The sequence below is a fragment of the Coturnix japonica genome, chromosome 26 (genome assembly GCF_001577835.2).
Source record: "Coturnix japonica isolate 7356 chromosome 26, Coturnix japonica 2.1, whole genome shotgun sequence".
NCBI classification, from domain to species: domain Eukaryota; kingdom Metazoa; phylum Chordata; class Aves; order Galliformes; family Phasianidae; genus Coturnix; species Coturnix japonica.
In genome coordinates this window covers 4,005,293-4,032,385 of record NC_029541.1, presented here as the reverse complement: position 1 = coordinate 4,032,385, position 27,093 = coordinate 4,005,293, and the positions used below count along the sequence as shown (strand labels likewise).

Below are 27,093 nucleotides of genomic sequence, written 5' to 3'. Positions count from 1 at the left end.
GATTGCAATCAGTTTCCTCCCCCTGTGGTTGCTCACAGCTCTTCCTCCCCCTGGTTTAAGTGCTCTTTTCTTATGGTTATTCTCACAGTGTTTGTATGACGTGTTTGTGCATAGACAAAGCAGCTCTGTGTGTCTGTGGGGTGCACAGTGGCCCCATACAGCATATAATGAACATGGGTGGCTGCAGCCTTCATGGTGACGGCTTTGGGGGCTTGTCCTGGCAGCCAGGGGCTGTGGCAGGTCAGATGTGTTGTCTGTCCTCCTCCTCACAAGGCCTTCACTACAAGGAGGTAGTGACAACCGCCGCCATTTTGTGCCTCCCTGCAGCGCCTACATCTCCCATGATGCTCCTGAAGCCAGGAGGACTATGCGCTGAGCCCGCTAGGGGGCGCTGTGACATAGAGAGGGGCGGGGTTTGTGCCGTTGCCGTGGTAAAGCGGTACTCACTTCCGGGCGGCTCCGATTGGCTGCGGGGAGCCGGGAATGTGGTGACGTCAGAGGAGGGCGCGGTGACGTGAGGCGGCGGGTGAAGAGCGGGACGGGAACGGGACGGGACGGGAGGTGAGAGAGGGGAGAGAGGGGAGGGGGCGGCAAGGGGGGGGGGTGGGGATGGGGATGTGGGAATATGGGGTGGGGGGCGGGTTGTGGGGTCGTGGGGGGGAGTGGGGCTGTTGGGCCCACCCCACAGGGGGATAAGGGGGGTCTGTGAGGAGTGTGAGGGGCCTGTGAGGGATGGAGGGGGGTCCATGAGGGGTGGGGGCTCTGTGAGGGATGGGACGGCTCCATGAGGGGTGATGGGGGCTCTGTGAGGGGTGGTGGGGGCTGCAGGATGGGGGCAGTGTGTTGGAGGCCTTAACGAGGTGCAGCTGCTCCTTGCCGTGGGTGTGTGGTCAGGCTGGGGGTCCTGAGGGCCTGTCCCCAAAGGTGTGTGGGTTCAGGGCAGCCCTGAGTGCTCTGCTGGGATGTGGGCAGGAAGAAGCGATAGGATGGGGGCAGGCAGCTCTGTTGGCCGCTGAGGTTTGGAAGCAGGGTGTCATCCTTCCTGCTGCTGGGATCCCTGTGGTTCTCTGCAGCTCTGCTGCCTTTACTCCATGCTGGATGTGAACCAGATGCTCCCTGCTGTGCTGTACCCTCCCCCAGGTGGGCTGTGCCGTGTGGTGGCACCAGCTCTGCTGGGTGGACTGTAGTTCTTAACGAACTTGAGAAGCGCTTGTAAAAAGTCCCAGGTGAAAGGTAAAGCTGTGCGACCTGTAGGTGGCTTCTGAACCGGACCTGATTTTCTTTCACCTCCCACTTCCCTCTTTTGTTTTGTATTTCCAACCTGTTGTGTTTCAACTCTTTGTTGGCTGCCTCTAAGGGCCGTCATCACAAGCAACAAGGATCCTGCTTTTGCATTGAGCTGATTTGACACCCCCCTCTTTTTGCACTCTCCTGGCCTTATTATCCTTTCAGTGTTTCTGTGTGCTGACTCCACCTCAGATGATGCTTAACTGCCTGATTTTTTTATGGGACTCCAGCTTGTTTACAATGAATTAGGCCTCACAACACATTTACGAGGTAGGTGTGTTGTGCTCTAGTGCCTCTGGATGGGAAATCAGGGCACAGAAAGGCTCAGTGGCTGAAGGTGCATGGCAGTGCTTGCAGCATCTGCTGGCCATCAGCTGCGTTGTGCTTAGGGACTTCAAACCCAGCGTGGTTTCCTCCTTCCAGGCAGCTTTGGCCCTCTTCCCTCCAGCAGCTGGGCCAGGAGGCCTCATGCTCACTCACATGCCATGAAAGCCTTGTGTCAGGGGCTGAAGATTTACAGTGCGGGAGGACTGAAGGTGCAAGTTGGTCACCTTCTTACATCAGCCCACATTGTACTCCAAGCTTTTGGTCTCCTCAGAAGTCTTATTGTGCAAACTCCATTGCTGCTTTTGGGAGAATCCTTTTCCCTGACTGACAGAAGCACGTTGGGTGCAGGTTTTCCTTGTGACTTATCAGCCAGGACTGAAGGAAGAAGCTTTCAGGGGCGATGTGCTGGCAGCTCCCTCTGCACCCTCCTGAGCTGGTGCAAGTAGTGCCTTGTGTGCACTGTGCTGGGCATGCCCTGGCACTTACCTGTGAGCAGCACAAGGTGAGCTGGTGATTTAGTGTTAATGCTCAGGTCTCCAGCAGCAGTGAGTGCTCTGCCCTGTGCTGGGGGCAAGCCCAGGGTGTGATTTGTGCACTCTGTGCGTGATTCATGTGTTGGTTAACACTGTCAACTTTGTTACTGAGTCAGGGTTTTACTGCTGGTGGAAGTGAAGTAAGCCATCTCCTGATGCGCCAGCGGGGATGTAATGACTTTATTACCTTTCCTCATCAGGAAGTTAATGAAAAGCATTGTCTTGATGTTGGGTGGGGAAAAAACCCCTTCTGTTTTTGGGGTGGGATGAGAAGCCTGCTGCAGCCGTAGCGTTCTGTTGTGACTGTGGAGCTGAGAGCACAACCAATTGTTGCTTTGGCTTTTAGGTCAGACGTGCTCCTTCCTTGGTGTTGTCCTGTGCACCTGTAGCTCCCAGTGCCTGTTGAGGCTGGGAGGTGAGTGCAGGAGAGGCTGCAGCCTGAGGTGGGATCTGCTCCCTGCCCAGCATCAGGCTGTGTATGGGATCAGTGCTGGGCTGCCTTGGGAGTCTGCTGCTGCTGGAAGGAGCAGCGCTGCAGAATGGGGCTCTTCCATCGGGGTGGGAGGAGCAGCTAAGCCTGTGCAATGTCAGAGAGGGTACGTGGGTTCAAGTAGCATCATGTTCACAGCATCTTTGTTTAATGTTAGTCCAGTTAGTCTGCATAACTGTGTCTAAAAATAGAGCATATTTTCCTGTAAGTCCTCTGGTTCAAAGTCTCCAAGACTTTTTTTTCCCCCTGCAGTGGTCTCTTACTGCTCTCGTGTGCCTGCAGTTGTTTGCAACGTTATCAGGAAAACCAAGAGGGGTGAACTCCATCAGATCCTTAAGTTTCAAGAACCAGAGAGGCTCATTAAAGTTGCAGTAACTTCCACGTAGCCTCCCAAGGAGGGATTAAGCAGGTCGAGTAAGCAAACCACCTCACAGCCATAGCAGACCTTTTCCATGAGCTCTGTGTTTTAACATCAACTTTACACACGGTCACAAAAACTGGGGGTGATGGAGCTGTAAATGTGGCCAGCACAAGGGAAAGGCAACGTGTTGACTTGGAGGAACTCACCCAGCAAGTGGCTGCAGCGTGCAGCAGAGGGAGTGTGTGTTTAAATTTCAGAGACGTCGCTGGATCTGTCCCAGTTTTCCCAGCGGCATAAATATCTGGCCTTCAGCACAGCTGTGAAATCCTCGTTGTGTTCTCTTGCAGATCACTTTGGTCCCCAGCTCTCCATGCTGACATGGTAACAGAGCGGCGGCTCTCAGCGGCGGGCAGACAGAGACAGCTGCGGAGAGGTAACCTTCCCCTTCTGCCTTCAGATCTGTGGAAGCACACTGCTTATTTCTGTTTAAATTTGGGGTAGGGAAGAGCTGAGGAAGAGCTTTCAGCAAGTTTCGCTTCTCCTTGTGAGCAGAGACATTCCTAAATGTCTTTTTCATTCTAAATCCCGTGCCTTACATTTGCTCACTTTCTGAATGTGGTCTTTCAGGATTCTGCTTAGGCGTGTGCTTTAAGCGTTGTGGTCTAACCCTGTTCCTCTGAGCCAGCAGCTGCTTTCGAAGTATAACAACATTTGGTTACTTCATGGATTTTACAGCTGAAATTGCCTCTTCTAAATCATAGAGGACTGTACTTAGGTAAATGATCACCTACCTGTTGCACACACAATCTGGCACCGATGTCGACAACACCTATTACTACGTGACTGCCTTACCCAGGCAAAACTGAGCAGGTTATTACTGCTTCAGCCCTGCAATAGAGGATGTGACTCGGACTGCAGTCCTGCCCATGGTGATGCTGAAATGCCTCGGGGTGGTCGCCTGCATGTTGCTTCTGCCTGTGCCAGGGGGGTGGGTTTATTTCTGCCACCGCATATATCTGAGGTATTCAGCTGGACGGAGATGGGGCAAGTTATTAAGTGTCTCTTAAAGTTTATGCAACTGTTCTGCTCTTTCAGTTCTGGCATTTGGAACATGGACTTCCAAGGAACTTTTGCAGTGTGTGCAGAGGGTTTTGTAATGAGCCACATGAGGCTGTTTTGATAGGGGAAGCATTGTTGTGCAGCATTACTTGCTGATGTTAATGGTCTTCTCCTCTCAAGAGTGTTGTCTGTTGACAAATCTGTAGTTTGGTACAGTACATCTTGTTGTGTTTGGGGGAACGTCTCAGCTGTGGCTTTTCAATTATGAACCGCAAGTCTGCTGTGTTCTTAGAAACTGAGACTGGCACAGTAAGGGGCTCAAGATTCCTTTGGGCAGCAGGATCTGACAGGCAAGTGATTTTTTTTAATCAGGTGTGATGCTGTTCGAGTGCTTATGGCTAAGAGATTATTTGCTGCCGAACACAGTCAGGCTTGCCCTTATGGTGGAATTTTAAAGGGTTTGGGCTTGTTTTGTGGACTGCTGCCTGACTGCAAGAACTGTACAGAGCAGAACTGATTTGAGATGAGTCTTAGCTTCCGATGATGCTCTAAAATGACTGTTGTAATCACAGTGTCTGACACACATCTGTGTGCTCCAAGAGCTTGTGAATGTGAACATCATGAGGGGTCAGGTACGTGCTGGGCTGATGATCAGAGTCTAATATGCAAGAAGTCTGGGTTATCATGTCTATGGGGAGGGGTTATTCTGTGTGACTTGGGGTCATCAGATAAGAGCCGGTGGTGTGCATGAGTGTGGGGTTGAAGCTGGGGGTCCTGGGAGCTCACTGTGTTGGGCTCATGGTGCTGCCCCTCCTGGGTGTTATGAAAGGTGTTGATGCTTTGCTCCAGTGTTTTGTTCTCTAGGGGCTGAGGCAGAACTCCAAGCAGTCAGGAGCACACTGAGGTCCTCTCCTTGGCAGGGGTCACAGGGAAACTTCTGCTCCTCCCTCAGCTCTTGCTACACAGAGAGTAGCCAAAAATAGTAAGGAAACATCTCTCCTCCAGATCTCTGAGAGGGTGTTGAACTAGTTTGTGCAACAAAGTTATTTTAATGCTCTCTGGATGCAGTCAAACTCAGATTTGCTCTCTCCCTCTCTCCCTTTGTGTGGTTGAAGGGGAGGTGAAGCGAGCGTGGCGATTTGTTCCAGCCATTTCGGTGCGGACGTTCCCAGGCTGTGCTGAATCATCCGAACCCTGGGCATCATCGCTCACTGTCAGCTGTGTCCTGGGATCAGGGCTGCGTGCCGAGTGCTCGGGATATTTTGCTACGGTCTATGAAATATGTAGTATGCATTGCTAGGAGTCTGAGTGTAAGCATAGCAAACTTAAAGGCTGGTAGCTTTAGCACAAAGGATCTCAGTCACTGCAGGAAGGTTTGGTAACACTTTTTGGGGTGGATTCCTGGATTTGGGAGTGCTGGCTGCCTGCTGGTAGGCCTTGCTGGCCTGCTGGGTATTTGGCTCCAGCTAAATTTGGCTCCAGTGACTCAGAGCAGTGGCCTGCTGCTGCATTTCTCTGTTTCCCTGTTGCTTTTCCAGGGATCTGATTGCTCTGTGGGGACACTTGCTGGTGTCCCAGTGACACCGAGGCTTTGAAGGAAGCCACGCCAGGTTCTGATAGAAATGCTGCCATGGGGAAGCCACGCTCACTGCCACCCAGTGCTCCCTCAGATACGTGCTCCTTGGCTTTGCAGCAGCAGCTTCCTGCGCTTACTGCTTTCCTGATTTTCCCTTTCAGTGCAGTCCTGAGCTTGTGCCTGCTGTTTGCTTTGGGAACCTCACTGCTGTTCCTGCGAGAGCTCCTCCCGTCAGCTCTGTTCTATAATTACTGGTGTTCTTGAAACCAGATCCTCCCATGTGGCCTGTTGTGGATTGGTGGACCAGGGGTCTGTAAGCAAAGCCAGTGCCTTGGAGCAATGTGCAGCAGGACTCGGAGGCTCAGGGAGCAATGGCTTTATCTCCCCTTGGGATGGTAAAGGGGGAGTGTTAGCAGGCAGCTTCTTGGGCACTTCCAGAGAGGAAGCAGAGATGTAAAAGCAAGCCTGATGCTGGGCACTGGCTCTGCATTGGCAATGAATGGGATGGGTGTGTGGGGTCAGGATGCTGTGCTGGCACCTAACCACAGCCTCACAAGCTGCCTTGTGTCCTTCCCAGATCTGGAAGCACTCTGAGCTCAAACTGCAGCAGAGTGCCCAAAGCATTGTCCTCCTGCATTACATGGCCTCCAGAAGACAGCAGAGCCTTCCTCCCTGGCAGCCTGTGCGTGCAGCAATCTTGTTTTGCATTGCCTGTATAGGCATGCTGCAAACAAGCTGCTCACCCAGCTGAGAGCAGCACACCATCCCATGGCAGCGCCATGCCCAGCATTACAGGACAGGTCATGTCTCCTCTGCTGAGCCCTGGTGTGAGTGAGGATGGTCCTCTCTCGTTACCAAACGTAATGATCTTCTCAAATGACAACACATTTATGCAGTTTCCAGTGCTGAGAAGGTGTCACCTTTCTGGTAGCTGCTTGTTTCCTGGCCGTGCTCCTCGTCCCATCAGTCAACCACACACAACCCCTGCCCACTCTGGGCTGTCCTGACTTAACAGCAAAACACAAATATCAGCTGGCAGTTTCCAGCGTGAGACTTGGCAGTTTATTTGCTGAAAGTAATCCTGGAAACATTTAATATGGGAATGTACAGACAGAGGAGACGGTCACGAGCAGCATGGTGTACTGACCTGGGGCAGGCAAGGCTTGTGAGCGTGATTGGGAACAGGTGTCCAAATCCATAATACAGGAATAAACAATGACACTTGGCGTCGAGGTCCAAAACATGACGTCTCTGTGAGCTAATGTAGCAAGGAAAGGACAAGGAAGGAAGCACTGCAGAACTCTATTATTATTATTATTGATGATGAAGGAAATGGAGGTATGGGGGGTGGCTGGATTTGCTGCAGGTCTCGAAGCAGGACTTGGGATAAGAGCTGGTGAGTGTTCAGCTCTTTGCTGCCCATCCTGCTGCCAACCCTTTTGCAACAGGGAGCTGTGGAGCTCCAAGGCTGAAGAGGGCAGGGAGCCTCTTTCATGGAGAGCAGGTGAGCTGTGTAGGGATGATTCTCACAGAGGCATGAATACTCACAGTATGCAGTCTGCAGTATGTACCATCTACAGGTCTTGCAGCACATCAGATGTCTTGGAGCCCCTGGAGCCAGAGATACCTTTGCAGCTTCTGGAAGGTGAATTGAAAGGGAAGAGCAGCCCCTCCTGCAGCTCCTGCCCCCCCCAAAAAAACCCAGCACTAGTAAGTTCCTTTTGGAGTGCAGTGACCTGGTTTTGGGGACAGCTATGATGCAAAAAGAGAAGAATCCAGTGCGTTTCACAACTCTTTGACTTATTTCTCTTCCTCGTTATCCAGGAAGTGGATGAGTTGTAGCATGTGGCTGATGTGTGATTCACTGGCAGCTTGAGGCAAGCAAGGGAATCTCCTGTACTCCTTTGTCATATGTTGTTGAGTGATTAGCATCAACACAGTAATTGCAGCTCAGGCAGCACCCAATGCTTCACTGGCTGGGTTATACTTGGTGAAGAGCAGCCAGCAGCACTGGAGGAGAAGACAAGGAGGGGACATCCATGGTGTTGGGGCAGGTGCTTTCTCTGCCTCGCCAGGTCCAGTCGTTTATTCCTGCACGGATCCTGCCTTGCAGCCAAGGCTTCTGAGCGAGGGAGGAAACACTTGGTTAGTAAATACTGCTGGGATCTCATTAGCTAATGAGGAGGTGTGCTGGTCTTTCAGGAACAAAAACCAAACATGTTTACAATGGTTGCGTCTCCTGGTTTTCTGCACTTGGTTACCTTTCCTGTGTTGCAGCATCTGCTTAGCTCTGATTTGGCTTTTATTAGCAGTAGATGACGTGAAGGAGGAGGAACAGAAACTGGTACTGGATCAGCAGACTTCGGAAGCGGTGACACAATCCAAGGGATGTCTGCAAATAATGGCCAGTAAGAGGCAATCACTTTTTTTAATGGAAGTAAGCTCATTTTCTTGGTGTGTTTATTCAATGTGTGCTCCATGATGAGAGGACGCCGCCACACGGTGCTGAATGCACAATCAACAGGACGTGCATTTGGATGAATTTGTCTAATATTTTGTTTTCCAAATGAGCACAGACACAAAGAGGTGCTTCCATGGTGATTGATTTCCTTTCTCAGCTCCCTGTGACCTCCTTTACGGTCACTCAAACAACTGTTGGAGCAGGTTGACATTGTGAGCTGTCCCTTGGGAGGCCTGGGCCATTTCTGGCACTTTCCTTTGTCTGGGAACTTCAATATTCCAAGGAGGACACGCACATGGTGACACTGCAGCAAGCAATGGGGACTGAACAGGGAGCTGCCTCCAACCCTGTCTGCATAAGAAACAACTGTGCCCTCCCCTGGTGGGGGATAGAGGTTGGAGAGCTCCCTCTACCACAGTGAACACACTGAGGTTGCTTCTTTTTGGAGCTTGCCCTCAGCAAAACTACATCTGCTTTAAAGATCAAATCCTAATTTGATTATTAGGCCCCCTCTGAACCAGGGGGCCTGCAGGGAGGCAGCACGTCCCCTTTGTGCTCATGGCTGCTGCTGTGTGATCCTCTGCAAACACTTTCTGCCCTCAAAGGCTCGACTTTGTTGGGGCTGGCAGGAGGGTGCCCAGGACTGAATGACGCATCCTGGACACTGGCACAGTTCTCTGTTCTCTCTGCACGTGCCAGAAGAATCCAGCACTAAAAAGAGTCAAAGAAGCTGTTGCACTGATTTTAATCAAGCCAGTGCTGGCTTGTTCTTTACACTCCACTCAGTCCTTCAGCTTAAAGTAAAGTCTTGGTGGTCTCTGTGTGCGGCTGTTTGGTCGCTGCCTCCACTCCCAAAGTTGGAGGGTTTGGGGTCTGCACATCCCCTGCAGCAATACAGGGCCGTGCCCAGCACCTTGCTGTGTGGGCACAATCCCTGCTGCTTTTCATCTGCTGAAGGCTGGAATTAATGCCTCCCCTCTCCCTTTATCTCCCTTGTTTGGAAAACAGGGGAAGGGCTCAGGGAAAGGCAGGTGTGCAAACAGCTTCCACGGCTCCCCTCTGCTCTTGGCCTGCAAGAAGATATTAAAACAATACATTCAGAGCTTTCTGCTGAAAGCTTCTCTCTGTCCATGGGTGGGATACATATCCTTATCCTGCCCTCGTTCACATGGGGCACCTCTGCTGGAGTCTGCTGTTGCTGTCAGATGTGTTCTGTCCTCTGTTCTCCCACACCCCTGGGGTGTGCGCAGCCATCTGCAGCCAGACCAACTCTGAGCACAGCCCAGGAGTTGCTTTGGTGTGTCCATGGCGCTTGCTGCTGCTCAGGAGTGCAAGGCCCTGCATGGACCTTCTGCCATCCTACTCTATTGACAGCTATTCCAGGCAAAAAGCATTTTTCTGATGTGTGTGCATTTATTTATATATAGGCTTCAAACAGATTCAGCTTGTTACCCTCCATCTCTAGCAAATAGGTTTTCCTGCCTGCATGTTGTGCCCCACTGCATGAGTGGAGGCCAAGGACAACACAGCCCTGAATGGCTGCTCAGTGCTGCCCAGGAGGCACAGGCAGGGAGCATTGCTGTGAGCCTTGTGCCCCTCTGCTGCTCCTGACAGAGCTGGGTAACACCACAGTCCCAGTTCCTGTCCCCAGAGCTCTGAACTCCTGGTATGCAGAGGAGAAGCAAGCTGCGGAGCCAGGCTGTGATCCAGCACCAGCTCTTAGGGGTGCCTGGCTGCTGGCTTTGTGGCATGTTGACATTCAGCTTCTCTTCTGCAGGTTTTGTCCTCCCCCTTGGCACCAGCTGCTGCTCACTGATTTGACCTTGTTCAACGCTGACAGCTTCCCAAGGAACTGGCTGCAGCACAAGTGCCAGTTGCTGGGAACGGAGGGGAGGATGCTGCAGGAGAGCAAAGTAGCCCAGGGAGCCTGGGCTGCACTCTGCTTAGAAGAGTGAATTCAGGCATTAATTGCTGGAGCAGGACTCAGTGCAGGCGTTGAGATCTGGAGGCTGGGACGTGGGCACTGGGAACAGCACCAGCAGGGGATGGGCTGGGTGACCACAAACAGGGAGAGGAAACACGGGGAGAAGGGGCCCACAGCAATCCTCCCACAGGAAGCCCTGGATTAGGACATGAGCTGGGTTGTGCAGCCAGCCCCATGGCTGAGCTCGGCCCCGCAGCTGTACAAGCAGCAGCAGCACGCTCAGCTGAATGGCTCTTGGCAGAGGAGCCGGGGCCGCTTACAACATGATGAGTGAAAATAAACACCACTGCTGTAACGGGAAGGAGTGGGAGCGCGGGGGCCGGCAGGAAGCTGTCACTCTCACAGTGTGGGGCTGGGGCTCACAGACCCAGAGCCCTGCTTGTACCCCCTGTAGCCCCTGGGCTGAGGGCAGCGTGGGGCTGAGCTCTGTGCTGGCAGCTGCAGCGTGTGCTATCTGAACCTTTCCGGTAGTGTTGGCTGCTCCAAACCCCGTCCTTGGCTGCCACTGTGACAGCACGGGCTGCTGATGGCTGCAGGGGACATTGCCCAGGGCAGTGTCTGCTGTGGGATCTGCGGGGTGTGGAGCCTTTGGACCCTGGGTGGGCCGTGGGCTGGTTGGTGTCCCAGGATCAGCCTGCTGGGCTTTAAACAGCAAAGTGGCCTTTAAGAAGCCCCGGGTCTGCTTGTCATCATGGATAAGGATATGAAGCAGAGTGGGATGGCAGGGCTGCTCTCATGGCACTGACACTGTACCTCTCCCTCTGCCCACAGGCTAGTGCAACTGGCAGGGTCCATCTCGGATAGACGCGGATGATGCCAGAGCTATGACAGGGATTGCAGTCTTGGCACTGAGGGGTGATCAGTTATGGAACAACTACAGGAGGAAGTACCTGAGGTCAGGGAAGAGGAGGAGGAAGAGGAAGAGGCAGTGACAGCACCCAGAGGAGCCTCGGACCCAAGTGCAGGACCAGACAGCTCGCTGCCCTCCAGCAGCTACACCGGTGAGTGGAGCCACATCCCCCACACTCACAGAGAATGGCCTGCACACTGCCTAAAATTAAGCTCCAGAGTCCTTCCAAACTCAGCACTGATGTGGAGTCTGTTAGCTCCTGGCAGTGTTGCAGCTCCATACATGGCATCAGCCTGCGGCCAGTGCCTCATCTCAGAGGTTAACCACCCAAACCCAGTGCCCCATCAGCCCCATCCAGGTGGGCTGGGTGTAACACTGTGCTTGTGGCTGCTGCTCAGGACGGATCCTGTTGTGTGTTTGCAGACCTTTCGCAGAGCTCCTCTCCCTCCCTGTCAGACCAGCTGCAGATGGGCTGTGAGGATTCGGCCTCGGGGGCACTGAACGTGGAGTGCAGAGTCTGTGGAGACAAAGCCTCGGGCTTCCACTATGGTGTCCATGCCTGCGAGGGCTGCAAGGTGCGTCCTCCCCAGGGAGCGCAGGGTTCAGCCTGGGTCAGGCAAACATGTCCCACTTCTTAATTTGTTGTGCTTTGTTTTGTAAAGCAAATCCTTCTACCTCCACGGGGACCTTGGGTTTGCTTGTAAAGACTGTCTGTGCTGCAGCTCAGCCATGAGCTGCATGTGTATCCCGCTGGGATTGCTGGCCACAGCTTGGCCGCACCTCTAAAATTCCTTCCCCCGCACCAGATGCCAGCAAGGCTGCATTAGCAGTGAGGCCCTGCCAGACTTTCCTGCAGGCTGGGGCCCACAGCCTGTTCCTCCATCCCTCCCTGCTGGCTGCATGCAGTATCACACACCCAGTCCTACTCTTCCCCATTTCCCACCACATCACCTCTCCTTGTGGCTCTGTTTGTGCTGAAAACACCCAGTGAAGGATGAACCTCTTTGTAGCTGCTGGGGATAACAAACTGGACTGATCCTAAAGTGTGGGTGCTAAGGCTGCTGTTCCCTTGTCCCCCTGCTCCGTGTCCCGCTCTATGTAGGGTTTCTTCCGCCGGACGATCCGCATGAAGCTGGAATATGAGAAGTGTGAGAGAAGCTGCAAGATTCAGAAGAAGAACCGGAATAAGTGCCAGTACTGCCGCTTCCAGAAATGCCTCTCGTTGGGCATGTCACATAATGGTGAGTGTCACTGTTGTTCCTGGCTCTGCTGGTGAGGTGCCCTGGGACCATCTGCCCCAAAAGCAATTCTTTATCCCAAGGATTCACAGGCAGAACTTCAGGTGGAACCATCTTGTTCCAGCCAAGGTGTTTCTGTGGGAAGCAGGGCTTGTGGTGGAGCCTCTATGAGTGGAGATGGGGGCTGTGTTGATGCTCTGGTTTTGCTCCTCACAGCGATCCGCTTTGGCCGCATGCCGGAGGCAGAGAAAAGGAAGCTGGTAGCTGGGCTGACAGCGAGCGAGATCAGCTGCCAGAACCCACAGGTGGCTGACCTGAAAGCTTTCTCCAAGCACATCTACAACGCCTACCTGAAAAACTTCAACATGACCAAAAAGAAAGCGAGAGGTATCTTGACCGGGAAGGCCAGCAGCACCCCAGTAAGTTCCCTCCTGTGGCACGCAGGGCTGGCTGCAGCCTGTTTGGGGGGCTGTTCTCTGGGCTTCTTCCTGCTGTAACTACTGCACATGCAGCAGGTTCCTGACGGCTCTCTTCTTTTTCAAGCAGCCTTTTGTGATCCATGACATGGACACCCTGTGGCAAGCAGAAAAGGGGCTGGTCTGGAAACAGCTGGTGAACGGGATCCCCCCCTACAAGGAGATCGGGGTGCACGTCTTCTACCGCTGCCAGTGCACCAGTGTTGAAACTGTGCGGGAGCTCACTGAGTTCGCCAAGAGCATCCCCAGCTTCATAGGCCTCTACTTGAATGACCAAGTGACTCTGCTGAAGTATGGGGTTTATGAGGCCATCTTTGCCATGCTGGCCTCTATCATGAACAAGGACGGGCTGCTGGTGGCCAATGGGAACGGCTTTGTGACCCGCGAGTTCCTGCGTAGCTTGCGCAAACCCTTCAACGAGATCATGGAGCCCAAGTTTGAGTTTGCTGTGAAATTCAATGCACTGGAGCTGGATGACAGCGACCTGTCTCTGTTTGTGGCTGCCATTATCCTGTGCGGAGGTGAGCGGATGCAGAATCCCCCAGGGCTGTGGGGACAGGAGGGGCCGGGCTGCAGCTGACCCAGTGCTTCAGCAGGGCCTTTGCTGGCAGAAATCAGCCACGATTGTCTTATCATGGTATCATAGAATGGTTTATGTTGGAAGAGATCTTTAAGTTTTGTCTAATTAACCCCCATGCTGTGGTTGCAAGACTTAGGGGGGTGAGAGAAGAACTGAACGGTTCTGATCCCAAAGATTGGACCGAGTACCATCCCTTTCTCACTGGCTGCTGTCAGACATGCAGTCTGAGGGCAGGCATTTTCCCCCTTTTCCTGGTTATCTGGATTGCAATCACTGTGGGTGGGTTCCATTCCCCAGCTCCATACCATAACCCAACTGCCATGCTTCCTCCCCACAGACCGACCCGGCCTGATGAACGTGAAGCAGGTGGAGGAGATCCAAGACAACATCCTCCGAGCGCTGGAGTTCCACCTGCAGTCCAACCACCCGGACGCCCAGTATCTCTTCCCCAAGCTGCTGCAGAAGATGGCCGACCTGCGGCAGCTGGTGACAGAGCACGCCCAGCTGGTGCAGAAGATCAAGAAGACAGAGACAGAGACCTCTCTGCACCCGCTTCTGCAGGAGATCTACAAGGACATGTACTGAGGACCTCTTATTTATGAGAACGAAGCCATGGATTCCAAGCGAGACTCTTTGTATAAAAACAAAGAAAACCTTTCCCCATGTCTTCCATTTCTTCTACTGGAAACTCTTTTCTACACGACTCCAATGTACGGTACACAGGGCAAGGTGCTGTAAGGTTTTGCAGCCACCTCCTGGTAGCTCGGGACTTCCATTAACACACTAACGAATTTACAAAGGCAAATCTTAAGCTACTGTTTCCATTACTGCGAGGCCTCCAGAGCAGCCGGATGGTTTGCATTACATATACAGGGGGTTCCTGCAGCAGCTTGGGGGCTGCTCTGGTTGCTCAGAGCCCCAAGCATGGTGTGGTTTCCCCATGGGGCAGCAGCAGCACTTACAGCGTGTCCCCCTGAGCTTGGGGTCAGCTTTGGGTTCTGGGCTTCCCCTCCGTGCTGCTGGGCTGGTGATCCACACCTGCTGCTGCCTCCTCACTGTGCCTCAGTTTCCCCACTCACCTCCCATTCGTACCTCGCAGGGCTGGTAAGGAGTTACCATTTCTAAAGCACTTTGAAGTCCTCTGGGGAAGGCACTGGAGATGCTGCTCCCAGCACAGGGGTCTGTCCCCAAAGCCCCCATTGACCCCAGCTCGGTGGCACCCCCAGGACACATGGACTCCTGCATTGGTCACTGCAGGACTCTTTGCTCTTCCCTTCAGTGTAACAACCCTCCAACTGAAATGTATATTTTTGCTAGAAGTACAAACCTCCAAGTGTTTTCAATTATATAAATAGTATCCGCAAACTGACTGGACTTTAAATAAATCCAAACTAAATATTTAAGCACCTCTTAGGGCCCAGCCCTTCTGTGCAGCACTGAGCGCTCAGGTTGTTTCCAGCACAAGGGATGGGATGCATTTCCATTCCTACCTGCGCTTCCAATGTGTAAGGTGGAATAATACAAAAGATGGTGATAATACAAGAAGGATGGTGATAGATGCCCAAAAGATGCCCCAAATCCAAAGAGAACCAGCACAGTGAACCCGCTCAGGTGCTCCATGGGAAGCTGCACCGTTTCCCTTTGCATTTCCCACACCTGTTTTATGGCAATTTGGGTACACAGACCCCCCACCTCCCACCAGCATGAGGAGCAGCAGGTGAACGCAATTAAGGTGAGGGTGTGCCCACCCCACCAAGGTCATAAAAGCCCCAGAAGGGCCGCTCACCCTGCACTGCGGGAGGAGATGGAGCCGGGCTCGTTGGTGGCACCGGGGGCGCTACGGGGTCGGGGGGGCTCTGTGAGACCCCTGTGCAGGTAGGGATTGGTAGTGCCTGGCAGGGGGAGGTAAGGCTGAGCCGGGAGCTCTGCTGGGGAGAAAACGTGGCTGCATTATGGCAAACTGCTGCTGCTGCCGGGGGGTGATGCTCCATCCCTGAGCTTTGGGCCCCCCCCGGCCATGGACATTCTCCCTCCCCGCAGGGATTTTGCCCGCGGTCGGTGCCGCTGGGGGCAGCGCTGCCGCTTCTCGCACGGCTCGAAGTTCCCCCCGCCCCGGCATCGCGCTCCGGCTCCGGAACAGCCGCAGCCCGCAAGGACCCGCTGGGACGGGTCGGAGCCGGGGGCGGCGTCCTGGGGCCGGGGGGCAGCGGGGAACAGCTTTGACCCCAGCACAACTCGAGCCGCCTTCGGATCCCCACGTATGGAAGAAGAAGAGAATGGCAACGAGAACATCCCCGTGCGCCGTGACCGCCCCGGGTGGGCTGTGCGTGGAGGATCCGTCCCTGCGAGAGCTCGGGGTGCAGCAGGTGGGTGCTGTGTGTGCCCTGCTCCCAAATCTTCATCCCCATCTCCAGATAAAGCCACGCTGGGGCTGTGGGAAACCCTACCGGTCCCTCCCTAAGGGAGGGGGGCAGCTGAGTGCTGAGCCTGTGTTCTGCGGGCAGCTGGACCCCACGGTGGGGTGGGCTTTTCTAACAGCTCCTCTGTCCTCAGGCCCCCGCCGGAATGGGCTGAGATCAGACTGCAGCTTCCCAGCCCCCAGCAAAGCAATGGAGGCAGCGTGGGCTCATTGCTCGGAGGTGGGTTCGGTCCCGTGGCTGTGCAGCCCGTGTGACCCTCAGGTTTTGCCCGTGGGCTGCAGAGCCGTGTTGCTGTTTGTAGGACCCCGCACAGCTCGGTGCTGCCGCAGCTCCGGCCCCCCCCGCAGACCCGAGGGCACGCAGCGAGGCTGTGGTGTGCGGCATCTGCATGGAGCGGGTCTATGGGAAGGCGCTGCCCGAGGAGCGGCTCTTTGGGATCCTCCCCAGCTGCAGCCACGCGTTCTGCCTGGGTTGTATCCGCACCTGGAGACGCAGCCGGGACTTCCCGAGCACCGTCATCAAGTGAGTGTGTAGGGACACATGGGGGCAGCACAGGGATATGGGGTCACTGTACCAATGAAGTCCTTCCTTGGGTGTGGGAGCTGTGATGGGGTGAGGATGCTGGGTGCTCCCATGTGGGTGCTGAGCTCTGCCAGGGCTGCTCCCCCATTGGGACCCATCTCAGGTTGGATATTAAAGAATTCTTACCAGGAAGATGGTCAGGAATTGGCACAGGATATCCAGGGGGTCATACAGCAGGGGTCATAGATGGGGTGGGTTGAGGTTGGACTTCAGGATTTCAGAGTTCTCCCAGCCCTAATGACTCTATGATTCCGCAGGGCCTGCCCGCAGTGCCGGCTCACCTCTGCCTACTACATCCCACACAAGTTCTGGGTCTCAGATGGAGCTGAAAAGCAGCAGCTCATCGAAAGCTTCAGGGCACGGACAGGGTGAGTGCTGAGCAGGGCGGGCTGTGCAGCTCCTGCTGTGCTCACAGCTGCTGCTTGAACCCTGCAGGAGAATCAGCTGCAAATTCTTCACCCGGAACCGCGGCCGCTGCCCCTTTGGGTCTGACTGCATCTACCTGCACCAACTGCCCCATGGACGCCCCCCACCACCACGGCACAGGAGGCAGCAGCGTGTTGTGAGTGGGGCAATGTGTCCTGTGGGGTCAGGGCTCTGTGTGGGGTTGGGGTTCACCCTCTGTCTGTGCTGCAGGAGCGCAGCCCATCCCCCTTGGAGAGCTCTGATGAGGAAGAGGAGGAATTCCACCTGCTGGAATGGGCCGTCACCAGCGCTCTGCTGGAGCTGGACTTGCTGTATGCGAGCTATAGGCAGCAGCTGCTCTTTGAGGACAGCAGTGATTCAAACTGAGACGTGGGACCCCCCGGGTGCTCTTGGCTTCAAGGGAAGCATCTGGGAATGGAATGATCTGCTTTTAATGCTTTGAGCTGCTCCTGGCTTTGGTATGATGGGGTGGAGGGGTGCCTATGGGACGGGGTGCCTATGGGATGGTCCGTCTGCTGCGTGGATCCGGGTTATTCAGTGGGGGGTTTCAGCCCCTTCATTTGCCCCCTGCAGGAGCTGAGATGGGGAGGGGTTTTTTTAAGGCACAGAGGGCTGAGAGGAACGTTGAGCCGGGCTGCCCTGGGGTTTTAAGCTGTTTTTAAACCAATTTTAAACTGTTTTTAGCGAAATCTGGGAATATCGAAATAAACCAGCTCTAACACTGCCTCCAGGCCTCGCGTCCTATTGGGGTCAGCGCGAGCGGTGCGCGTTCCCTTTAAGGGCTCCTTTGCACTCGGCACGTGGGTTCGTTTGCATACAGCGCGCGTTCGTTTGCATACAGCGCGCGCTTTTCCTATTTCCTTCGCGGGGCGGGCGCAGAATTGGCGCGCGTGGGCCCCCACGTGTCGGTGGATGGAGCAGACATGGAGCCGCCGTGGCTGCAGCTCCTGGCCGGGCCGTGCCGCCTGTTGCTCCACGCTCTGTGCTCCGGCCCCGCTGGGTCCCTGGCCGCTCTCCGTGCCCTGCAGCGGCTGCAGGCCCAGCACGGAGCGGGACACGCGTTCCCCTGGTCGAGCTTTGCGGACTCGCTGTGTGCGGAGGAGCCCACGTTGGACGGGCCGGATGGAGCCTTGGTTGTGTGAGTCGCTGCCGTCACCAAACACGGGATCGGGGGGAGGTTGGTTGCATCGGGTGCCCGATTCCTGTGCACTCAGTGCAGTGATGCAGCCTGTTTTTCTTCCCATCTTCCAGCAAACCGCGGCTGCTGCTGCTCCCCGTCCTGTGCCAGAGGAACCTCTTCTCGCTGCTGAACGCAGTCTTAGAGCTGGTACCTGCAAACTGCATCCAGCAGCTGCTGCGTGCTGCAGGGCAGGACCCCCAGCCCGACCCCTGGGTGCACGCACTGCGGGTGCTGCTGCTGCAGGGAATGGAGCGTTCCTTCCCACCCCCCCCTGCCCTGACAGCGTCCTGCCAGCAGCAGCTCAAACGTCTGTGCCAGAAAATCACCCAGAGCAAAGCAGAGGGGAGGAGCAAACTGAGGTGGTGCTTCAGCAAACGGGATGGGGATGATGGGGCTGGTTGTGTGCTACCAGGGGGGAAGCGCAAGAAGGTGCTGGAGGAAAGTCTGGAGTTGAATGAAGAGAGGGAGGGGAAGAGGCCGCTGCTGGAGGATGCGGTGATTGAGCTGCAGGGAGGTGAGGATGGCACGGCTGGGATGGGAGGAGAGGAGCATGGAGAGACATCGGGGGATGGATGTGCACAGAGCCCGGCTGGGGCTGCCTTGGAAAGCACCCAGCAGGAGGCAGACAAGGAGCCCAGGAGGAGTTTGGGGCCGGAGGTGGCAGCGGAGGTCCAGTCCTTTATCCAGGTACTGGGGAGGGCTTCAACTTTCTATGGGCCTCAATCCACCTCCATTCTATCTCCCTTTGCCAAGCCTTCCCCGCCTTGTGGCAAGGTGGGGTGCTGTTCTTGCAGCATCCCCATGTCTCATAGGGACACCTCTGCCTTCAGACTGCTGCTGTGTGTGGTGTGGGTGCCTTAGAGATTGAGTCTGACTTCTGTTCTTCCACTTCTCTTTCCCCAGATGCACGGACCAAGGCTGAAAATGCTGCTGCTGCAAGAAGCCAATGTAAGTGATTGCTTTTACCTCCATCCTTGGTGCAGATGGGCTGAATGGGGCTTCCAGGAGTGGGAGAGGAGATGGGTTTTGTAGGGTGAGTGTCAGGGGACAACAGCCCAGCTGTGTTACCTCCCCTACATCATGTGGGTCAGGCTGGGAGGCACTAGGGAAGAGAAAAGCAGCATTTTGTGGCTTGGTTTGTTTGGTGCTTTACTCAAGGATGGTGTTTCCCTGCAGCACACAGAGCTGAGCGTCCCACCTGAGCTGCACATCCTCAACAGCTGCTCTCCAAGCCAGGTGAGCAGGGATATATCCCTGCAGCTGGAGGTGCTGCTGCTGTCTCTGACAGCCCTGACCTTTCTGCTGTCCCCAGCTCCAGGGGCTGTGCTCCTTCCTCCAGCTCTCCACGTGTCCGGAGCAGCTCCTGGTGCAGTTCTGCAGCTGGTTGCTGGCTCTCACACCCGACCTCAGCTACTCCAGTGCAGCTGTCCTGGCTGAGCAGCTTTTCCTCACTCGAGTGAGTGTTTCAGGCAGAGTTTTCCCAGCCTGAGTGTGCCCCGTTTCCCGCTCTGCATCCCCACTGATGCCTTTTCTGCCCACAGGTCCTGTCCCTCTCACAGCCGCCCTCCCGACACCTCATGGCTGCCCTCACCTCCTTCTGCTCCAAGTACTCGGAGCCCTTCTGTCAGGTCCTGGTGGCTCCGGTCCTGCAGGAGCCAGGGCAAGGTGTGTGCTGGGCTGCCCTGATGGGAGGGGTGGGTGGTGTGGGGTGCTGTCTTTGAGGGCATTTATCACCCTTAAATGTGTGTTAGGATCCACAGTGCTGGTGTAATCTGAGCAAGTGAGCAGCAGTGGAAGCTGGGAAGCCCACACCTGTGGGTTTGGCAGCCTCATCTTTCCCCCTGCAGGCGCTGAGCAGACCAAGCTGCTGTGTGAGCTCATAGACGAGTGCCTGGAGCCCGACTGCGTCAGGATGGTGTTGGGGTGAGAGACGACAAGATGCAAAGCATGCAAAGCACGCGGCCATTGAGGCTGTGTGAGCAGCATGGACACCTCAATGTGTTTTGCAGCCAGGTGCTGGCCGTCCCTCTGACCGAGCAGCTGCTGCTGGTGGTGCTGGCTGTGCTGGGGAGGCAGGTGAGGCTGCATCGTGTGCAGCTCCATCAGTGCGATGCTGAAGGCTGCAGTGCTCCTGTCTCTCTTGCAGGAGCCGCTGCCCTCTGAGCTGTTTGACCTCCTGGTGCTCACCCTGTGCCGACAGGCCCCGGCCTTTGCCACCTCTCTGAGCTATGCCAAGCTGCTGACGGCCGTGCTGACCACGTACCACAGCCAGGTGAGTGCAGCCTCACACCCTTAATGGCTCCCTTCGTTCTGCAGTCCCACACCTACTCTCCTTTTGCAGCTCAGCCCGTCGCACCGCAGCCGTCTGGCAGCAGCTCTGGATGGCAGCAATGCAGCACTGAGGGGATCCCTGCAGGCCGTGCTGGGCAGGTGCGTCCTGATGCTGCGTGGGCTGCCCCTTCCCTGGGATGTCTCTCATTTCTTTCCTCCTTTCCTCCTCCAGATGAGCAGCTTGGAGGCTTCCAAGGCTGGAGGAGAGGCTGGCAGGCTGTGTGTCCTTGGACAGCACAACAGGGACCCAATGTGCGGCCATAGAAGCGAGTGTGGGCTGTGTGTGAGCTGTGCTGTGCAGTGCTGGATGCTCTGAGCTGCGCAGATAATGATTTCTTCAGATAAAAGTTAATTTTCCAGCTTCATCTGTCTGGTCTATGGGAGCACTTAAAGTCCTTTCAGCTCTGCAGGGTTATTAGGCTGATGGTTGGTGTTACTTTAGGGGTCAGGGTCCTATTAGGGTTGTGGTTATTGCTGTTAGGGCTCTGGACCCCACAGTTACCATCTGTTCTGTATTGCAAGTGATGCAATACAACCCAATGCAGAGGTGGCTCTCTGCTGCCACCTGCTGGCCAATAAGCGGAACTGCAGGCACTGCAGAGTGCTCCATGCACCGCATTGGATTCCCATCCCAGGGCTGCTCTGTGCTCTGAGCTGCCATTGATGCTTCCCAGAGTGTCCCATAGAGGCCTCTCTGGACCCACACTGTTCTGGGACATGCTGCCATGCTTCTGCCTTTCTGTGCACACTCATCTTCCTGCCCGGAGGCTCAAGGACCATAGAAGTTGGCAGACTCGCGGCTGGAAGAAAGAAAGGCTTCTTCCGTGTTTCCCTGCTCATGCGTGTTACAGCCTGGAGGACCAAGAACCATAGAGATAGAGCGCTAAAATAGGTAGTTCAGGTAGGTCGTATAGTGTTTGGGGTTACTTAAAACCTGCTTGGTTGTAATGCTGTGCAACGTGATCCCACATGTTAGAGCTCATCCATCTAATGATCATATAACCCTTGTACAGATTGGCATTCCCCCCCCAACGCGTAATCCCATATAGGACACCAATATGATAGGTTATAATGCTGAATAGGACATATATGGGATGTAAATAGCATTAAGATGGTCCTCCTCCCTTAGTTCACCCCATCTCCTTCTGTAGGATCTCAGCTGGAGCTGACAGCAGCAATGTGCTCAGTGTGATGGCAATGAGAGAAGAGAACCATCCTTTGTGTCAGCTCCTTAATCCTGCTGCACAGAAAGTTTGTTAAAGATGGAAACAAAGCCTCCATTGAGGCTCATGGGGGGGAGAGGAGCCTCAGTTATGTCAGAAGGGGAAAAGGAATGGGGAAGATAACATGACATTTTGCAGGCATGCGAATCTCATTGAATAGCAGTGTAAGAGCAATTTGCTGGATGCTGCCTGTAGTAACTGCCCTGCAGCCCATGCACAATGTCTGTGCTAATATGAAGCAGCTTTTCTATCTGTAATTATGGAGTAAATACACAGTTGTGGCCCATCCAGATGCCAGCGGCTGCATCCAAGTGTCCATCATGCAGAAGCACCCTGAGGCACTGAAGTGTTTTAGTCCCTAAAGGTCAGTGCTGAGAGCTTCATTCTGCACTGAGGACGTTTTCCATGCAATGATCTGGAGAGGTTGGTGCAGAGTCATAGCAATCTGCCCCGCTCCTGGGTACGTGCATCTCACATCAGGAGACTCACAATAATACAGTTATAATGCAGATGCTGAAGGAACAGACTGAATGCATAGAGGAAAAATGGGTCACCTGCCTCCACTGAGCATCATGGCTCACTGTCAGCTGAAAACTGGGTTTGATGCATAGACAGTGAGTACAGCCAGATGCCATTTTTAAACGCTGGCTCACTGTATGCTGCTCATCAATAACAAGTCATTTGATTCTGGACTTCAGACTCAGTGGTTTTGGATATAAGCAAGGTGAGAACCCATCTACTTTGTACAAGCTCCCTTTTGCTAAGCATCCCTAAGGCTGTACAGCTTGAGAGCATGAATGAGAGAATCCAAAGCACCAGAGGGACATGTTCTGTGTTTCATCCTTAGTTTATGGAAGTAGGGAGCTGCTCTTCTCATTCTTTTTGTACATGGTATCACTGCTCTGATACGTGTAATCAATGCTATGAGTTTTTGGAATAGAGTTTGTTTGTAAGAGCAGCACAGCTGCTTTCTGCTCCATCCCGTTCCCTGTCAGTGGGCTCATTCCTTTCATGACGGAATGCACTTGTTGTTTGGAGCACCAGCAAGCAGGAAATTAGAGAAAGTGAACTGGACAAATTGCAGATGCTGTAATTATCCTTATCTTGGGGTTCATTGCAGGCCAGCTGTCCCACCACAGCATGGTGAGATGGTACATTGCATGGCCAAGCTGCAAGTGAGGGGCTGTAACAGGAGCACAGTTTGTTAAAGTAGGTGCAGGGATTTTGGGGGACTGCAATGGTTAGCAGTTGTTTGGCTATTTCAGATGTATATAGATTATGTACCTATTGTATTGATAGGAAGAGGAGGGAGAACTCACTCATTTCATACTGCTCCATGTTATCTGGAATAAAAACCCACCCAAACCTTTGATCATCCGATTGCCTACAGAATTGCCTAAGAAAGCAAAGAATCTTCTTATAAGGGGGCAGAAATTGGTGCTGAATTCTCATTTATTTCAGTTTCTGAGGAAAATAAATACTGTCTTTCCATGCATGAGGACTTTTGCTTAGTGCAAATTATTTGCTGCTGTCTAAACAGGTTGAGCTGTGTGTCCTAGAATACAAAACTCTGTTGTACAGTTTCATGGGCCTGATGGTTCCCTGCTGGAAATCAGGGGATGACTCAAAGCAAAGACAGAAGGCAGCCAAGTGTCAGACAGCAAAAGACAACACCGTTTTTCTTTCTTTGTGTCAACTGGGATTAACATTTAGAAGGTAAGGATCCAATCTGCACAAAGCATTGCAACTGTCCTGGTTCAGGCTGGGATAGAGTTAATTCTTCATAGTGGCTCGTATGATGTAATAGGGCCCTTAAAGATAATCCCTTTTCTCAGTATCTGTCTTATTTTTAAAGGCATCAATTAAGAGGAAAGGCGGGCAGCAATAAAAGTATGTCCACAATTAACGTAGGGAAATGGAAATGCTAAGCTCATGTGAAATGACTGTAGCGTGCTTTCTGCTGCTTTATGATGGAAAACAGATCTGTTCTATCTGCGCACAACAAGGAGGAAAGTATTATTTCAAGTCTCTAATAGCACATTAAGCAGGAGGAAATTTTAAGTGATTAGCCTAATGAGTCCAGTTTTTAACAAGGAGCAAGTAACTTCCTAATGTAGAAATGTAAGGCAGAAGGTTTGTAGCTTCTAAGGAGCATGGCTGCCCTTTAAGCTGCCATCTGAATCCATGGCCTCTCCTCTTGGAATAAGGAAGTTAAGGTCTGGCAGTGCTTCAGTTCAATGAAAAACAAAATCATTTGGATCTTGATCCCAAATTTATCCCGTAGTTATCTGAGAAATTCTTTCCTTATTAACAGAGAAAGAAGGAAGTAACTGTAGGAGCTGCTTTAAGGCGGCTGCCTAGAATGTTTGGTGGTAATGAGCTCTGCTCATAGGCTTTAAAACGTTTAATTAAATACAGATGAATGACATTTCCTACTTTCATAAAACTATAGATTGGCATTTGTGAGAGTTCATGAAGGCATCCAGTCCTTGTCCTGATTAGCCATGGTAGTTTTAAACAATAAAAGTAGTGCCGGGTGGGGGGAGGGGATCTAGAGTTGATTTATCAATTATGGTATTTTCTATTATACCAAAATGATGCAGGAAGGCTTTGAAATCCATCGTCCCAATGCCAGTTTCTGCAGTTATGAAAAAAACGCCTTTACTATAACAACAAAGTCTGTTTCATGCTCTCGTATCCCACTTGACCTTCTCTCTTCTCAGTTTAAGGGTTATGGCCTCAGGCCACAGCCATGTTAGTCACCCCCATGTTAACTCTGGCAACAAACCAAGTATTGAATTCCTGCAGAAATGACGAAAAAAAATCATTAAAAAAGAAAAAAACTAAAGATGACGTGTAATATACAGAACACAGTGGGGTGGCGAGTCCACATCATGGGAGATCTTTGGCGGGTGACTGAAATCTTATGCAAAAGTTCACATATTCATTCTTTATTATCTAGATAATCATTTGGGTGAACCCAAAGATGGGTTTGAGGACCCACTGCACTGCAGGCTTCCAACCTGCACAGTGCAGAAGGATTCTTTGCTGTCCCAATAGGAAACTGAAGATGACTTGGTGCTGTGCTGTAATAACGACACATCACTGCTTTGGAAAAGCAATAAAAAGAAGAAAGAGAAGAGAAAGCACTGAGGGTTCCAGCACCATGAAAAGATAAGAAACAGAACGTATTTTGAGTTATGCAATGCATTAATGCAGAAATCTCCAGAACAGGTGTGTTCATAACAGCATGGCACTGAGCATGGATGGATTCATTGCAGCTGAGGTACTCATAGGTTCTGGTTGGAATAGTTTGTGGGTACATCTTCTCATAGATGTTCCAGCTTAGATATTACTGCCTCAGGCCAGTACCATTGGTTCTTGTGGTTTGGCTGAGCTGGAGCAAAAGGAACAGAAAGACACAAAGGTTGTTTACAAAGAAAAATGTATAATGGGGGAAAGTAGAAACAGTTGGACAAATAAAGAGGTATGGAAGGGAGGGAAAGTCAGTGAGTCATAATTGAAGGTGGATGAACCTTCAAAGGAAGTGATGGAGGCATGTAGATGGCAGAACACTTGGATATTACATGGAAGGTATTTCAGTGCTGGCATTTGATGTGAAACAACGACCGGGCAGGTCTATTTTCTCCTAATTTACATGAAATTACTGACTCTCCTCTAATTTGTGTTAGGGCATTTCAAAGCTGTGCGCTCTGCATCATTTCCAAAGGCAATTTATGCCACTGGAAAGGTAATACACACAGCATATGAATGAGTGCAAGGGAACTCCATCAGAATTCCAGTCTCATGTGGTTTATTTTCTGACCACTTGCTGCACTCCTTTCAGATCTGGAAAATTGCAGACTGACATATCTCTGGATTTTTTATGTTGTGATTCTTTTCTCCTAAGATCTACGCCCCGCTGGTTCTGGGAAACTTGTGACCTCTGCATTTTTAATTAGAACTTGTAACATTTTCCATAGCAACATATTTTGATGTCGCAAATACAGAACCTGTCAAATCAAGCAATTTCCAAGTGCAAAGCTACGGCCTTCTGGTCAGTTGAAGTCCAAGCACATAAAAACACAGAGATGCAAGGAAGACTGAATGTTATTTGTTGGTTAACTCACAACTTTGATCTTCATAATTAATAAATCAGTGCGGATATAAAAGAATTACACCGTGTGCTGGAGTGGTTTAGATGAAGAACTCAGCACTAATTTCATGGCAGATGGGAGCAGATAGAATCCATCTGCCTGCCTGCTGTGCCAGTACTGAGATGGTACAAAGGAAAGGCACCATTTCTAGGAAATAGTGGAAAAAAATTCACCCAAGTGATGAACTGTGTGAGCAGGGAGTGAAGGGAAAAGAAATGCTCTGAGTCGAGGCCTGAGCTCAGATTTCATCAGACCTGTGATATTAGGAGGAATAACGCAGTTTGATACGGTGGGTTAAGAAAAGCAGTATAACTTGGCACCTCAATCTGTATATTAAAAATAATTGAGCATGCATAAGGCAAATGGGAATAAAATTATACACAGGTATCTGATACTGCCCCCCCTGCTGACTTTGGTGTAAAAGAAAACCACAGTTCAGCGTTGTATAAAACATATTCTGGTAGCCTGAAAGACTTTATAAGTAGATGACAAATGGATGACAGCACTTCCATAATGCAGATATTCTGCTTTAGAACGAAATGCTTCATTTGAAAATAAAATTGCCTATTGCAGCTATTGTGTGAGAGATACAGGAAGAGTCACTTAAGTGGAAAAAAACCACAACCTAATGTATTATTTTAAGGACAAATAGTAAAAATTGGTTGTTTTGGAGTTTAGAGAAATGGAGTTTCAGGGGTTTTGCCCTCCAATGCAGACTGTTCATATTAATGCTGTATCAAAGGAGCAGCATCTTGACTACAAGAGTCTTAGTGGAAGGAAACTGGCAATGCCTTGATAAAAATGTCTTTAATTTCTGTGTTTGCAGTTTTCCCAGCTTCACCCCTGGATCGTGGCCTCGAGGGCCCTAAAGATGTCACCATTTTAAACAGTCTTATAAATCTAGGAGGGGAAATGAGCTGTCTCTCATCTCAAACAGAGAGCTTTGGAGAATGTCTATGGGGCTTTACCAGCGGAGCTGCTGAAAACAAAGCTATGATTCAGGGGTCTCTGACCTTTCCCAGCCCTCCTCCACCAGTGGCAGCCTGCAGCTCTCTAAAAGTTTCTGCTCACCCAGGGAGCAAAATTAGAAATCTTCTCCAGGGACAGTTTTTCTTCCATTAAACCACTCATCAGTCCATTGAGGCATGGAAACCAAAAAGGGAAAAGTGAGTTAAAAGAATGTGTATTGCTTGGTAAGGATTTCCCACAGCAGAGTGTAAATGTCCAGACTACCTCATCAGCAGAGTCCCAGCCTTTATTGTGGGTCTGGGTGTTCAGTCTGCACTATAGTGGCATAGAAAATTGCCAAGTGCTGTGCAGGCAATGCATGCATCCATACAGCAGATGTGCAAGTGTGTTTGAACTGCTTAACATCAGCATTTATCAGATGTTGAAGACACTCTGGCCCCTACGACAAATAAAAGCATTCATTCAGATGCGCATGGCATTTCATGAATGGAATCATTATTATCTTCTCCAGAACTTTTTGGTTTAATATAATATATAGTATAATATAATATATAGTATAATATAATATATAGTATAATATAGT

General features: G+C 52.1%; 3 protein-coding genes across 4 annotated transcripts; all 3 read left to right on the top strand.

Annotated features, from left to right (window-relative positions):
• Positions 1-456: 456 nt before the first annotated feature.
• Positions 457-14,027, top strand: PPARD (peroxisome proliferator activated receptor delta). Of its 2 annotated transcripts, none has more exons than XM_015885162.1 (8): positions 457-561; positions 3,346-3,431; positions 10,850-11,079; positions 11,352-11,503; positions 12,031-12,169; positions 12,383-12,585; positions 12,713-13,163; positions 13,560-14,027. In XM_015885162.1, exons 3-8 carry the CDS (start codon positions 10,944-10,946, stop codon positions 13,805-13,807), a joined length of 1,329 nt encoding a protein of 442 aa, XP_015740648.1. In that variant the 5' UTR covers positions 457-561; positions 3,346-3,431; positions 10,850-10,943; the 3' UTR covers positions 13,808-14,027. The 2 variants fall into 2 exon arrangements, with proteins under 2 accessions (XP_015740648.1, XP_015740647.1); XM_015885161.1 differs by having other exon boundaries at positions 12,710-13,163.
• Positions 14,028-14,747: 720 nt separating this feature from the next.
• LOC107324800 (probable E3 ubiquitin-protein ligase makorin-1) lies at positions 14,748-17,376 on the top strand. Its single transcript, XM_015885163.1, has 7 exons — positions 14,748-15,097; positions 15,263-15,588; positions 15,776-15,861; positions 15,944-16,164; positions 16,482-16,592; positions 16,660-16,786; positions 16,861-17,376. The coding sequence occupies exons 1-7, from the start codon at positions 14,841-14,843 to the stop codon at positions 17,014-17,016; spliced, it is 1,284 nt and encodes a 427-aa protein (XP_015740649.1). The 5' UTR covers positions 14,748-14,840; the 3' UTR covers positions 17,017-17,376.
• Positions 17,377-17,485: 109 nt separating this feature from the next.
• On the top strand, positions 17,486-20,450 carry FANCE (FA complementation group E). The gene is made up of 11 exons (XM_015885380.2): positions 17,486-17,788; positions 17,902-18,517; positions 18,734-18,778; positions 19,007-19,066; positions 19,143-19,286; positions 19,372-19,495; positions 19,678-19,753; positions 19,840-19,906; positions 19,977-20,102; positions 20,172-20,260; positions 20,334-20,450. The coding sequence occupies exons 1-11, from the start codon at positions 17,574-17,576 to the stop codon at positions 20,335-20,337; spliced, it is 1,566 nt and encodes a 521-aa protein (XP_015740866.1). The 5' UTR covers positions 17,486-17,573; the 3' UTR covers positions 20,338-20,450.
• The last annotated feature ends 6,643 nt before the right edge of the window (positions 20,451-27,093 follow it).